The following is a 14,872-nucleotide window of genomic DNA, read 5'->3' on the forward strand; positions in this document are numbered from 1 at the left end:
TTAATTCTAAAGGATTCTCTGTAGTGTGAAGATCTAATTGTTTTTATATGACACTATATGCTGATAATTTTAAGTTAGTGAACCCTTTAAAAATAAGTTTAGTGACTTGGTAGGAAGTCAAGTTAGGTGTATATATAAGTTTGTCAAGTTTCTCAACCTTTTTTTTTTTTTTTTTGTATTTTTCTGAAGCTGGAAACGGGGAGAGACAGTCAGACAGACTCCCGCATGCGCCCAACCAGGATCCACCCGGCACGCCCACCAGGGGGCGACGCTCTGCCCACCAGGGGGCGATGCTCTGCCCCTCCGGGGCATCACTCTAGCGCCTGGGGCAGAGGCCAAGGAGCCATCCCCAGCACCTGGGCCATCTTTGCTCCAATGGAGTCTTGGCTGCGGGAGGGGAAGAGAGAGACAGAGAGGAAGGAGGGGGTGGGGGTGGAGAAGCAAATGGGCGCTTCTCCTATGTGCCCTGGCCGGGAATCGAACCCGGGTCCCCTGCACGCCAGGCTGACGCTCTACCGTTGAGCCAACCGGCCAGGGCCAAGTTTCTCAACCTTTAACTAAGAACTTCTGCATCATCAGAGAAGCAATGAGTTATTTTCATTCCCAGAAACAAATAAATGTACTTATATGAGTTTTCTCTGAATGATTAGAACCACAAAAAGCAGAGTAATATCATTTACATTAATTGCCTTTGAGGAACTGGGGAAAAGGTAGTAGAGGCTTGTTGAACTGAGCCTTTCTGCATTTTTTTTTAAATTTACATTTGTGTTTCAAGTTACTTGAAAAGTCTAAGGAAAGGCATCGTCTTTTTTCCTAAAGGAAGTGTGTGCCCTCATACGGTGCACATTTGAACTTTTCAGGTTGAGTCACCGTATGTCCAGTTTTCTTAGTGGAATCATTCTCACTGCGTCCCCGTTTGGCCGCTCAGCACGCCTTCTCTCTGATTTGCAGCACTCACCGTGCAGGTCCCTGCTGCGCGGTGCGGGAGAGGTGTGCCCTGGTGGCCTCTCCCCGGGTTGATCGCAGTCACATGGTGGCGATGGACCTCAGAGGCCCAGCAGAGAGCATGGGAACAGCTGACTGCTGACTCAGAGGGGCGAGCAAGCCACCCACGAATCTCATTGCAGCTCGCTGCTGCATCCCAATCCCATAATCCCTTGCCTGGTTTGCTGCAGTCTTTTCAACAGACGCTGAGTGAGAAAAAAGATGTCCTGTAAGATAAAGATTGATTGGTTTGGATGCCGAAAGGGGTCTCCCACTTGTTAAGGACCCAGAAGCATTCCTGTGGACTTTGCTGAGCCTTCTCTCCTTTTCTCCATTTTTCTTCTCTGTTCATGAACTAGCCCACACCTCCAGAGAGCAGAAGATATGCTGGGCTTCTGATGATGGCTGCACTGCATGGTAGGGAATTTTAACCAGTTTCTTTGCATGGTGCTTCCAAACTTGAGACGTTGGCAGAAATGTGCATTGTTCCTTTTGGATTCTCACGGAGCTGCAGCTCGGGAGGGCTTAATGCTTTGCCTCACTGATTAGTTTGCAGAAATGAGTAGGTCCTAAACGTTCAAGTTGCTTAGTATTATGCCAGGTAGATAACTTGATTTCTCCAGCTCTCTCTGTTCTACCCTCACCCCACCTTTTTTCTCTTGGTAATGCTGCATGCTCTCTAAATGTAAGATAGGCAACTGTAAGATAGAGGGAGACGAGCTCTTTGCTTCAACAAAGGCACCGAATTCACAAGAATAGGGAAAGTCATGCAAGATTTTCTTATCAAGTTCCTAATGTGATCTGACTTAGCTCTTTATTTTTACTAGTCTTTATTATAATGTGTATCTCGGCTTATCTTATATAGAGGATTTTTTTCTTTCTGCATCTGTTGGGTACAAAGATGAAGATGCAGTATTTAATTTGCAGGATGCCTTCCTCTATACCCCAGGGTGGAGCAGAATGTGGGATTCAACCCTTCCCCCACCCTGCCCTCTATTAGAGAAGCCTGGGTTTGAGTGCCGGTGGTTCCCAGTTACCATTGGAAACCCATTCATTCATAATGCATGACTCGACCCTCTGAATTCCAAATCCCATTGATGACCAGCATATGCAGGAGATGATTTTTTTTTTCTGACATTTTCCTCTGCCTTTTCAGTAAGCTCAAATCTGGGTGGAGTTCAATAGTAGCATTACAGAAAAAAAAAATCTTTGGGTTGGACTTTAGGTTTGCTCCCTGAAACTGTGGGCATTATCTTGGTAACAGATTTTTCTACAAGTATGCCCCACCCTGTCATTATTCCTTATGGGAGAGTGGGTAATAGAAGAGCCAGTAGGAAAGCTATTTATTTTAAATTAAAATTTAGGTGGATTCCTGAACCAAAAGATAGGATGCTATTTCTATCTTAAGAAAAGATGGGTTTTACTCTTCCAGCTTTAAGAAACTGTGAGGCATTTAAAAAATTATTGGTTCTTCTTTGGCTTAGATCATCTTATGGCAGTTTTATTCCTCACAGTTAAATTGGTAGAGGTTTCTTTTATTAAAAAAAAAATTAGAATATGTAAGGAGAGCCTTTTGTTTGCCTAGATTCTGAAATTGATTGAAGCATTTGGATTCCATTCTGCCTAGTGTGAACCTATTTCCTGATTTCCTGGTGCCTTTGATCATTTTCCAGCAGATGCCTTAGCAGCACGGGCCCTAATGCACTGTAGTGTTAAATAATGCACGCCCCACCCAACCAAGCACACCACGCAAAGTTTCCTGTGTGTGTAGGAGAAAGCAGCTTTCTGTTGCAGAGATGTGAGTAGTGGCCCTTCCAAAACCTCCAATGATTCTTTGACAATTTTCCCCTAGAAAGACACAAGTGATTTTTATTGGGAAGGTTAAAACACGGCCCAATATAAAAAAGGTTCTCTGATAGAATGTGCTGGGTTCGGACAATATAAAGAGTGTGTAACCCAGAGATTTTTTAAATGGAGAATAAAATCTATACACATTTTTTACCATGGTTAATATTATAATCCTGGGATGACTTTTCATATCACAAAAGCTTAAGTGGATTTTGTTGAGTGTGAAATAAAGTAAAAAATACTCATTCTTTGTCTTAATAAGAAGTAGACATGTCCTTCATTTGGGTATTTTTAGACATTAATTTCTCCAAACTTACACTTTCTTTTATCTATCTTTATTTATTAAGTGAAGAAAAATATAAATGTATAGCAATTTAAAAATTTTAAACTAAGCTTAATTTTTAATACTCCTTTGTGCTTTTTTCATCATCTCTCTGATAAGACTAAGACTTTAATCAAACATTGGTACATATTATTAAAATGTATAGCAGAAAAATACTTTTAACTTTAAAAAATTTGCTGCTGAATTCTTTACTATCATAGTTTATTTTTCTTTTAAAAAATAAAAAAATGACTGAATGACTTCTAATTGTGGCAAAAATTACTGTTTGAACACATTTGTAATTGTTTTTAAAAAAACCCTCAGATGCCATCTGTGCCCTTTATTAATTATATAAGGGTTTTAGTGTCAGAGTAGAATTTGTTCTTTAAAGGGGTTGGCTATTAGGGTTCACTGACTATTACTGTGCAGGTTGTATGAATTTAACAAATCCTTCTAGAATCTGGAGATTTAAATTAGACCACATACAGAGGAATAAATGAGCCCCGCATAATTATTCAAATGGCATTATTGAAGGAGATATTCGTTACTGCTTTTTGCAAGTCAGTCGTTCCTACCCACCTCTACTTTACCTTTCCTGCCTTTATATTCTCAGTAGCCTCCGTTAAGTGCTTTTTCTTACTCTTCGTGAAAATGTTTTCATGTAAGTGAAAATTTGTTCTAATCAACAACAGAATTAAGCAATCATGCTTTCTATTAACTAGGGACAAAAAAGGTTTGCTGTTAGTAGGCCTGTCTTTTGAAGTTCTGATATAGAATACATTTTTCTTAGCTTTGCTTGCTAATCTCGCCCAACCACCAGAGCTTAGGGCCCTGGCTGTGCTCTGCCATTTTTGTGGTCCCAGACTATTCAGCCTCTTTATGTAGTCCCAAGGAAAGCAAGGGAGGAGGCTTGGAAAGCAAGGTGATAGATGTGTGCAGAGGAGACCCCACTCATCTCGATGGTCCCAGGGTACTTACTGTAAGATGAGTGTCAATTAGCCTGACCACTTAACACTCCATCATGCAGACCCAGCCTTCTAGAATTTGAACACCCAAAGCAAATCTTAAGAACTGACTGCAAAAGGTGAGGGCTTTTATGAAGAAAGCAATGGCAAACAATGATCTATACTAAGGAAGAGGTAGAGGAAATAGGCATACATATCATAAAAACAAGCTGGGGACTTGGTTTGTAAATCAACTCCCATATAAGCAATAAATGAGGAATAGCCCAGCAGTCTAGGGAAGCTGTCATGCATCTGACACTCGAAATAAGAACCTTTGGAAAGCTTGGGCTCGTCCTTGCCTAGAGACAGAAGTTAAAGTAGGTGGCCTCCGAATGCCTCCCCAACACGCACACTCACACACACATACACGCACGCACATACTGTCAGGGAAGATACTGCAGCCGGCCTTCTAATTTACAAAATGGCCCATTTGGGATAGCAGCTTGATTTAACTGGAAGTAGGTCACCCTGTTTTAATTTCACTGAAGATTGTCCTCTTTTCTTTCTTCTAGTTGAGTTCTCAGTAACAATGCACATTTCATTGCAGGAGAATGACCATATGCTCACAGATGTTAAAAATTGAAAATACTTTGTTCCTTTAACCATGTTTCAGCTTGTGACTTGAACTCCAAGTGCCACTTGTCCCAGCAGGTAAAAAGTTGCATATTGTGAGTTAGATAATCCTGATGGTTCAAGGTTTCCTTTCTATAAACGTATCAGAAGGCTTTTAATTCTTGAGAAGCCGATTTTAGCATGCCCTCTCCACTGTCATTGGCCCAAGAACAATTCAAAGTGTAGCCATATTAATAAATTCAGCTACGTGGCAACAAAGTGGAGGAGTAACCCAGGAATGCCATAAAATTAAGCAACAGACGGAATCTAGTGCCTATAGTATGATGTGTAATCAGATACGCTAGCTGCCTCTTACCCACAAATCACATGTTAAATTTTTATTTTCCAAAGGAATCTTGACCTGTTTCCCAACCATGTTTCCTAGACCAGCCAGACAAGTTTTCACCAGCTCTCTCCTTCTCAAGAAGAGTGCTGTTTTCAGTTTGGCTTTTCTCTTTCCTCCTCCCTTCTGGCCCTTCCTCACCGTGTTGTCAGCAATAGAAGTTTGGATAGTTTTCAGATCTAAATGGTATAATTTGGGGTGGGAAATACGGTCTCAACTGTAGAGTTGTGGACGCTGGCATTTTTCTTTCATTTCATCTCTTCCTATCAAGTTCTCCTTTTCCATTTGGTTGTAATTCCCACCAAGTTGTAATAGATTTGAGAATGTGAGCCAGAAAAAAACACCAGAATTTTTCTCTGCCCAAAGTCTTTGTGATGGGATTGTTGCATTGTTTTTACCTGCAACAAGCCATGTGTAGTTGGCAAGCCCCCTCTAATATGGAATTTATGTGTCAACCTTCTCAGACTTTTACTTTCCATAGTTCTCCATTTCTCTTCCTGCATTTGTTGACTGTGTTAAAATACAGTGTGTCTGTAAAGTCATGGTGCACTTTTTTTTTTTTTAATTTTAAAGATTTGCTCTTTTTAAAAAATTTTTTTTTTATTTATTCATTTTAGAGAGGAGAGAGAGAGACAGAGAGAGAGAGAGAGAGAGAGAGAGAGAGAGGAGAGAGAGGAGAGAGAGACAGGGGGGAAGGAGCTGGAAGCATCAACTCCCATATGTGCCTTGACCAGGCAAGCCCAGGGTTTCGAACCGGCGACCTCAGCATTTCCAGGTCGACGCTTTATCCACTGTGCCACCACAGGTCAGGCCATGGTGCACTTTTGACCGGTCACAGGAAAGCAACAAAAGATGATAGAAATGTGAAATCTGCACCAAATAAAAGGAAAACCATCCCAGTTTCTGTAGGATGATGTGGCAGCATGTGCGCATGCGCAGATGATGACATAACACCGTGTATACAGCGGAGCAGCCTACGGCCATGCCAGTCGAGATGTGGACAGTACAGAGGAAAGTTCAGTGTGTTCTGTGGCTCGCTAAATTCAAATCGTGACCAAAGTGCAACGTGAATATCGGCGCGTTTATAACGAAGCACCACCACATAGGAATAACATTACTCGGTGGGATAAGTAGTTGAAGGAAACCAGCAGTTTGGTGGAGAAACCCGTTCTGGTAGGCCATCAGTCAGTGACGAGTCTATAGAGGCTATACGGGATAGCTACCTAAGGAGCCCTAAAAAATCTGTGCGTGAGCCCACATCGAACTGCACTGAATAGGTATGAAACTGGGAGAGTTTTCCTTTTATTTGGTGCAGATTTCACATTTCTATCGTCTTTTGTTGCTTTCCTATGACAGGTCAAAAGTGCACCATGACTTTATGGACACACTGTAGGTCACTCACTATTCACCTCTAGATGATGGCTCCTGTTGCTAAGCATAAGACTATCAGACGAGGAGGCAGGTACTGTCTGATGTCAAGTGAAAACACTCACAGGGCTGGTAATGACCCTGCTCTTTATCATATCATTCAGCAGGTACCCCTCTTTCCTGCTGATGGGACTGAGTCCATGCCCATGTTATACTTGACTTATTCAGTTCATGCAAAAAAGAATGTCTGCTATGTACCAGGCACAGTTCTAGGAACTGGGACTACTGCAGTGAGCAGTTGGACAAAAATCCTTTGGGAACTCTATATCCATGGGGTGTGGGAGGAGATAATATGCAAAATAAATACATTACACAGTTATATTAGAAAGTGACCAGTACTATGGAGAAAAGCAGAGCACAGATGGGAACAGCAACTGCTCGGGACGTGAGGCAAGTTTCAATTTTAAACAATGGTCAGATCGAAAAGGTGATATTGAGCAAAGCTGGAAGAGGGACCATGAACCCCTCTGTGAGTGGTATTGCTCTTGGTTTGCCTCCAACCAAGAAGCTCAGTTAGTCTCCCCACATAAAAGCTCTCCTAGCTGGCTAATGTCAATATCTTAGCCATGTTGGCTATTTCTGTAGTTTTTTTTTGTTGTTGTTGTTTTTTTTTTCATTTTTCTGAAGCTGGAAACAGGGAGAGACAGTCAGACAGACTCCCGCATGCGCCCGACCGGGATCCACCCAGCACGCCCACCAGGGGCAACGCTCTGCCCACCAGGGGGCGATGCTCTGCCCATCCTGGGCGTCGCCATGTTGCGACCAGAGCCACTCCAGTGCCTGAGGCAGAGGCCACAGAGCCATCCCCAGCGCCCGGGCCATCTTTGCTCCAATGGAGCCTTGGCTGCGGGAGGGGAAGAGAGAGACAGAGAGGAAAGCGCGGCGGAGGGGTGGAGAGGCAAATGGGCGCCTCTCCTGTGTGCCCTGGCCGGGAATCGAACCCGGGTCCTCCGCACGCTAGGCCGACGCTCTACCGCTGAGCCAACAGGCCAGGGCTATTTCTGTAGTTTTAAAATGACTTTTCTTGCCTTCCCTTCTCTTCCATTTCCTTTTGTCAGTGTGTCTGGTGCTAGTTTCTGTATCTGAAGTATTTGGGCTCCTTTGGAGACCAAGTCCACCCCAGGCATGTTTTCACATGTGCCTCTCCAGAGATTAATTTTGCTGATTGCCAGCAAAATAGTTCTATATCCTCAGCTCCTTCATTATCATTCACTTGTTTCTGCTGGTTATATGAGTTAAGAAGGATCTTTGACACTTCAGAAACCAAGACCGAGAAAGAAAGTCAGCTGAGAATCTAGATAAGAATTTATTGCTTTTCTAATTAAGGAGATCAGAAACTGTGGTCATGCCCAAACACTTGGATTAAAGGCTGCCACAGATTTTGTATATATTCCTCAAGGCGTATTCAGACTGATGGAAAGCTTCCCATGGTGCTTGCTGGCACATTCTATGCTTTCATTTTTCTAAGCACATTATCCCTTTAGGAGTAAATTGTCTTCCTCTTGTGGGTATCCACTTATATTCAGAGAATGATAGTTCCTGGCAAAGTCTCTGTTTTGGGAGTTGGAAAGCTTTTGTATTGATTCTGGGAGTCCTGAAAATCCAGATGTCTTCAACAGGTCACTTGTGACAGATTTGTCATATTGTCATGATTTTAAATTAGTGTTAATGAGTAAACTTAATTTGCCATTACTAAATAAATTACTAGTGCTAACAAAGATTCTTATCCACTACAATAATGATCATAAAATTAGAATAAAAAATATTTTTTCAGCTTTGGAGAAAAAAAATGTTGGCTCAGGAAATTTTATTTAATCAACATATATTATTAAAACAAATGCTTTTTTTCTTTGCCCCAAATTCAAAGTTCTAAGGTTAAAAGTAAAATTAATTATGATGTTTTTCTCTCTGCTTTATGTAATACTCGGCATGACTGATTATTTCAAAGGGTAATATGAAAATTTTCAAAAGCTATTCAAAATAAAAATTATTTTTAAATGAAAAGTTTTATTGAATTTATTGGGGTGACATTGATTAATAAAATCATACAAGTTAGGTGCACGATTCTATAATACATCATCTGTATATTACATTGTGTTTTCTCCACCCCAAGTTAAGTCTCCTTTCTTCATCATCTATCCTCTTCTACCCTCCCCCACTGCCCCCACCCCCTGTCCCTTGTGTCATCCCCACACTGTTGTCTGTGTCTCTAAGGTTTTTTTCTTTGCTTAATCCCCTCAACCCCCAACCCCCATCCTTTATGACTGCTGTCAGTCTGGTTTCCATATCTCTAAGTCTGATACATAAATATTTATTTATTTATTTATTTAAAACATGGAACACATCAAGAATTAGTGTGTCATTCTTGCTCCAGGCCCATCCCATGCTAATCTTCTGTATCATTTCAATTTTAGTGCTGCTGAAGTAAGCACTCTATAGTTTTTAGGACAAACAGACAAACACACACACAGTTAAGTGTTTAACTTGTTTAAGATTAAGTGTAGTGACTTATCAGATAAGGCAGAAAACCTGAAATCAGAGCTTTGTGATGCACTGATTTTGCTGGATGACCTTGAGCAAGTCATTTAAACCCTTAGCTTTGGTTTCCTTATCTTAAAGACAGGCAAATCCATTCCTTCCCTATCCTGATGTCATAGGGATGTGGTTAAAAGAAAAGCAGCCAATGTGCCAACACTTTGAGCTCCTGAGAGATGAGCTCAATTTAATTCCATAAATATCATTCTCTAGTCTAGTTCTTTCGGAGGACACTGAATGAAAGTCTAGCAGATAATATTGGCTAATTAGGTATATCACACCTACACTGTTCAACACAGTGAGTTGTTTGAATGTGACATTCTTGTATAACAGGTCTTTTCACAAGGTTCTATCTGTTTACTAATCATGCTCTTTAATGAACTTATCTAGAAGGTATAGAGTTCAAAAATGGATGTGCCATGTATGTAACTATACTCAAATATGTGTAAATAGAATTTTCTTAATAAAAGTTGACATACTTTTAAAAAATCTGGTGATTTGGTGAAGAAAGAGAAAGAAAAACTTATTTATATTTAGAAAAGAGTATTGCCTTTAAGAAGTATAGTATCATTATTCTGTAAGTATGTATAGTAGTATATTTCCCACCTTCAAATACAAGTCCCAGACCACATTAACATGTTATATATAAACCAAGTTTCCATAGTACAGTCTTCTTAAAATGCAAGCCAAGGGAGGTGTGGTGATTTAAGGAGTAAAAAGACATGGGTTTTAGAGACATACACATCTGACTTTGCATTCTGGCACATTTTAAAAAAAATTTTTTAAAAGATCTTATTTATTGATTATATATAGAGAAAGGCAGGGGAAAAGAGCGAGAAGTTGCTTCTTATATGTGCCTTGACAGGGCAAGCCCAGGGTTTCAAACTGGGCAAGCCCAGGGTTTCAAACTGGTGACCTCAGGGTTCCAGGTCGACGCTCTATCCACTGAGCCACCACAGGTCAGGTGTAGTCTGGCACATTTCTTAACCAAACCTCACTTTTTTCTTTTTCTTTTTTTTTTTTTTTTTTTACAGAGACAGAGAGTCTGAGAGAGGGATAGATAGGGACAGACAGACAGGAACGGAGAGAGATGAGAAGCATCAATCATTAGGTTTTTGTTGTGACACCTTAGTTGTTCTTTGATTGCTTTCTCGTATGTGCCTTGACGGTGGGATTACAGCAGACTGAGTGACCCCTTGCTCGAGCCAGCGACCTTGGGCTCAAGCTGGTGAACCTTGCTCAAACCAGATGAGATGAGCCCGTGCTCAAGCTGGCGACCTGGGTCTTCCGCATCCCAGTCCAACACTCTATCCACTGCACCACCGCCTGGTCAGGCCTGACCTTCACTTTTTAGAAATCTTATAGAATGAGAATACCCTGCCTGCCCAGGGTCATGAAGATGAACTACTTTTTTTTCTTTTTTCTTTTGGCAAAGAGAATGTCTATTGGGAATTGAAGGGCTGTGGACAACTTAACCAAATATTTAGAAAATTAGAGAGTGGATTTTAGCTCAGCCTTGATTTGGGATAGATTTTTTAAGGTGGTAAATGGAGCTGTGTTTGACGTCCTAAGTTTTTCTTCCCTTATGCTCTCCTAGGCCCTCTGCTCGCTTCTCTGCTGCCTCTGCTAAGTCCCCATTTCTGGCATGACCCTCACTAACTGAGACCTCCTCTGAGTGAGTTCTCTGCATCAGGCCCCTCGAGTGGCCGGACATGAATACCAACCGCCATTTCTTAAAATAATAGGGACTAACTCTAGCCTTTGTCCCTGACACAGGGCAAATACATTTTAGAATGAAACCTATAAACCTTTAGTTCTGAAGAAAACACTCTGAACCACATACAAAGTTTTTAATTAAAAATTCTGATTATTCTTATTCTGCATATTAACACTATGTAGGAAAGAAAAAACCTTTTTTTCTACACTCTTAAGTTCAGTGTCTGGGGACTCCGAATGAACCTGACAAAAGACAGATTATCAGGAGAAAAAGATGTAAAATTTATGAATATTTTATCCTCCCCAAATAAAATATGTAATATTTTATTGATTTAGTACTTTTTGAAAAAAATTATTGATTGATTTTTGAGAGGGAGAAGGGGAAAGAGAGAGAGAAAAGAAGCGTTAACCTATTCCTGAATGTGCCCTGACCAGGGATTGAACTGGTGATCTCTGCACTTTGGGATGATGCTCTAACCAACTGAGCTATCCTGCCAGGCCTAGGGTAGCACTTTTAATTCTACATGCATGGGGGCTTCACAGTAAATAAGTGAAAACCCAAAGAGGTTGCTAGACCTGAGAGCTTCTATACTATTTTAACAAAGGGCAACAAATTGTGGATTAGTGACTAGACAGGAAAAGGTATTTGGATTCCTAAGGGCAGTAAATTGTGGGGAAATGACCAGGAAATATATGGTAGATGAAGGTTGTTTAGTAAGGCTTGTTATGTGGATTCCACTTGGTGCCATCTGCAGTGATTAAGAGTCCTCACTTCTTCCTGGTGTGGGAGAGTGGGGTACCTTCACAAACGGGGTATTTTTGGCCTGCTTTTAGGCAGACGGGAGAGGGCAGAGAGCTGTGTCTGCTGTTCTCAATTGCCTTTAGCTCAAATAATCCTGATGTCAAAGTGGCATGTTTCGATCCCCTTCAAGGATAATAATGGGAAACATGTATTCTATCTCAGAGGTTTTCAACCTTTTTACATGTGGGAACGGGTAAAAATAAGAGAATTGTGTCAGAGACCACTAAGGCAGGAATCACCCTGAACATAAGTGAATTTGACTGAGATCACTGGGTCTATACTCTTCATAGCACATCAGGGTGGTTAACTCTTTCGCAGACTGGTCTGCTGAATGGCAGTTGAAAAACACTGTCTATCTTAACTAGACTACTTTAATAAGACAGTAAGTCTATATTCAAATATAGTCATGGCTGAAGGCATGAACAAGCATAGCTATGTCAGTATTTAACCGCTCAGCTTCCACTGCGTTGAAAGGCAGCAAGCCTACCTCCTTGTACAGTGCATCTTCTTCTCATTTGCTTTGTTTGCATGGTGAATCTGTGATTATTTTGTTGATTTGCAAAACAGGAAGCTCGCTGTCCTGCCTCGACAGCATGAGGGTTGGTCATGGTTATTTTGAGGTCACTAACGTGGAATTCTACCTGTATTCATAACGCAATGCGCAGAGTGAATGAGCCAAAGATTGATTTGCACGTATAGATTGTTAAATATTTTTCCATTTTGGTTTTTCTGTCTGACAGCAGCAGTGTGCAGGGTCAAAGACAGCTGGCCCCCCATGTCAGTGGTCTAGGATGGCCAGTGAAGCCACCAACATCCCAAGTCCTGTGGTGCGCCAGATTGACAAGCAGTTTCTGATTTGCAGTATATGCCTGGAACGGTACAAGAACCCCAAGGTTCTCCCCTGTCTGCACACTTTCTGTGAGAGGTAAGCCTCCTTTGTGCGCGGAGAAGGGGTTTCCCAGACAGACTTCCTACCAAGGGTTCCTTCCAGATTTCTCCAGTTAACTACGGGAGACGATCAATCTTTTGTGCTTCTGATAGATATCTGGAAACAATCATGAGTTGCCAATAATTTACTTTATTTCAAATAATTACAAGTGGGGCACTCCCCCCCACACACAAAAACCATATAGTAGCTGCTTATTCATTTCCACAGGAAATAGAGCATTAAATATTTGAAGATTTTTTTAATAATTAAAAATCTTCCCTTTGTTCTTTGTGAACCAATTTTTTCCAACCATGGTTCCCTCACAAAGGCTCTGTGGTGAAGGACAATTAAAAATCTATCATTTCCTCCCATGTAACAACCAGATAAAAAATACCTACATATGGCCTGACCAAGTGGTGGCGCAGTGGATGGAGTGTCGGACTGGGACGTGGAGGACCCAGGTTCAGGACCCCAAGGTTGCCAGCTTGAGTGCGGGCTCATCTGGTTTGAGCAAAGCTCACCAGCTTGGACCCAAGGTCGCTGGCTTGAGCAAGGGGTTACTCAGTCTGCTGTAGGCCCACGGTCAAGGCACATATGAGAAAGCAATCAATGAACAACTAAGGTGTCTCAACGAAAAACAAATGATTGATGTTTCTCATCTCTCTCCATTCCTGTCTGTCTGTCTGTCTGTTCCTATCCCTCTCTCTGACTCTGACTCTGTCTCTGTAAAAAACAAAACAAAACAAAACCCTGCATATGTGAGAGTTAGTGCAAAGGAGAGAGCTTCATTCCAAAGATACTTTGGAAGACATATACAAATGACACATTTGAATGTTATATTTCAGATGAAGGAAAAAATTATATAGATGTAATAATTATAAATTACCAGACCATGCAATTTGCTATATCTAAAAATACACTTCCTTATTTATCTTTCTTGAATGTTGTTTTCCATTGAGTTAATCATTTATCAGAATACACATTTACCCCTTGTTCAACTTTCCACATAAGCAATTAAGAATGAAGATGTTGCCCTGGCTGGTTGGCTCAGTGGTAGAGCGTCGGCCTGGCGTGCAGGAGACCCAGGTTCGATTCCCGGCCAGGGCACACAGGAGAAGCGCCCATCTGCTTCTCCACCCTTCCCCCTCTCCTTCCTCTCTGTCTCTCTCTTCCCCTCCCGCAGCTGAGGCTCCATTGGAGCAAAGTTGGCCCCGGCACTGAGGCCTCTGCCTCAGGCGCTAGAATGGCTCTGGTTGCAGCAGAGCAACACTCCAGATGGGCAGAGCATCGCCCCCTGGTGGGCATGCCGAGTCCCGGTCGGGCGCATGCAGGAGTCCCTAGTAAGATTTTATATTTTTCATAAAAACAAATGTGGTAATTATGTTTGGTAGTATTTTGTTTAAATACATCTGCTATTATTTATTTTTTATTTTTTTTCTGTTATAATAAAGGTTAAAAAATACAAACCAAAAACACTTAGAGAACTCATAAGGAATCCAGAGGCCTGTGAAAAGGTGTATCAAATGCAGCTCTTACATCCAAGGCAACTTGTGTTTCTTTTACCCTACTTAGTTCTCAATGTATATCCCTGCCTCAACACACCTGATAGATACAACCCAACCCTATCAGTTATCTTTCAACTGGAGGCAGAATCTTGGAACCTAGATTCTATTTGGGTTTGGAAAAGTTCTCCAGTGATTCTTTTTGTTGTTGTTGTTGTTGGGTTTTTTTTGTATTTTTCTGAAGTTGGAAACAGAGAGGCAGTCAGACAGACTCCCACATGCGCCCAACTGGGATCCACCTGGCATGCCCACCAGGGGGTGATGCTCTGCCCATCTGGGGTGTCGCTCTGTTGCAACCAGGGCCATTCTAGTGCCTGAGGCAGAGGCCATGGAGCCATCCTCAGTGCCTGGGCCAACTTTGCTCCAATGGAGCCTTGGCTGCGGGAGGGGAAGAGAGAGACAGAGAGGAAGGAGAGAGGGGAGGGCTAGAGAAGCAGGTGGGTGCTTCTCCTGTGTGCCCTGGCCAGGAATCGAACCTGGGACTCCTGCACTCCAGGCCGATGCTCCTCCACTGAGCCAACCGGCCAGGGCCTATTATTATTTTATATACATAATCAGAATGCTTTGCTTTTGTTATAGAACAGGAAGTTGGTATTTCCAAAGGCTTCAATCAATGCTAATTACATCTACCATCCAGTTTAACATAGATTTGTTAACTGATTGAGCATGCTTTGAGTTGATTTACTTTGGAGGGTCTCAGTAGCAACAGACTAACCCCGTCCTTGGTGAGGATGGATAGAGGGAGAGGTGGATTTGTTATTGGGAGTTCTGGTTTTCTGTTTGTTTGC

General features: G+C 41.8%; 1 protein-coding gene and 1 non-coding gene across 15 annotated transcripts in view; one reads left to right on the plus strand and one right to left on the minus strand.

Annotated features, from left to right (window-relative positions):
• The window catches only part of TRIM2 (tripartite motif containing 2), a 143,123-nt gene that overhangs the window by 77,442 nt on the left and 50,809 nt on the right, over positions 1-14,872 (plus strand). For 5 of the 14 annotated variants that reach the window (XM_066386647.1, XM_066386678.1, XM_066386604.1 and 2 more), the window contains exon 2: positions 12,338-12,519. The exons of 3 other annotated variants lie outside the window; for them this stretch is intronic. In XM_066386647.1, coding sequence (XP_066242744.1) covers positions 12,386-12,519 — 134 coding nt within the window. In that variant the 5' untranslated portion in view covers positions 12,338-12,385. Of the gene's footprint in view, positions 1-1,199; positions 1,402-12,334; positions 12,520-14,872 lie in introns of those variants that run through there. 6 more of the 14 variants (XM_066386639.1, XM_066386599.1, XM_066386624.1 and 3 more) reach the window with 3 other exon arrangements.
• Positions 8,870-8,973, minus strand: LOC136390339 (U6 spliceosomal RNA). Its single transcript, XR_010748743.1, has one exon. It is a non-coding gene; the product is annotated as a U6 spliceosomal RNA (small nuclear RNA).

This window comes from Saccopteryx leptura, chromosome 1, assembly GCF_036850995.1.
Source record: "Saccopteryx leptura isolate mSacLep1 chromosome 1, mSacLep1_pri_phased_curated, whole genome shotgun sequence".
Lineage (NCBI taxonomy): Eukaryota > Metazoa > Chordata > Mammalia > Chiroptera > Emballonuridae > Saccopteryx > Saccopteryx leptura.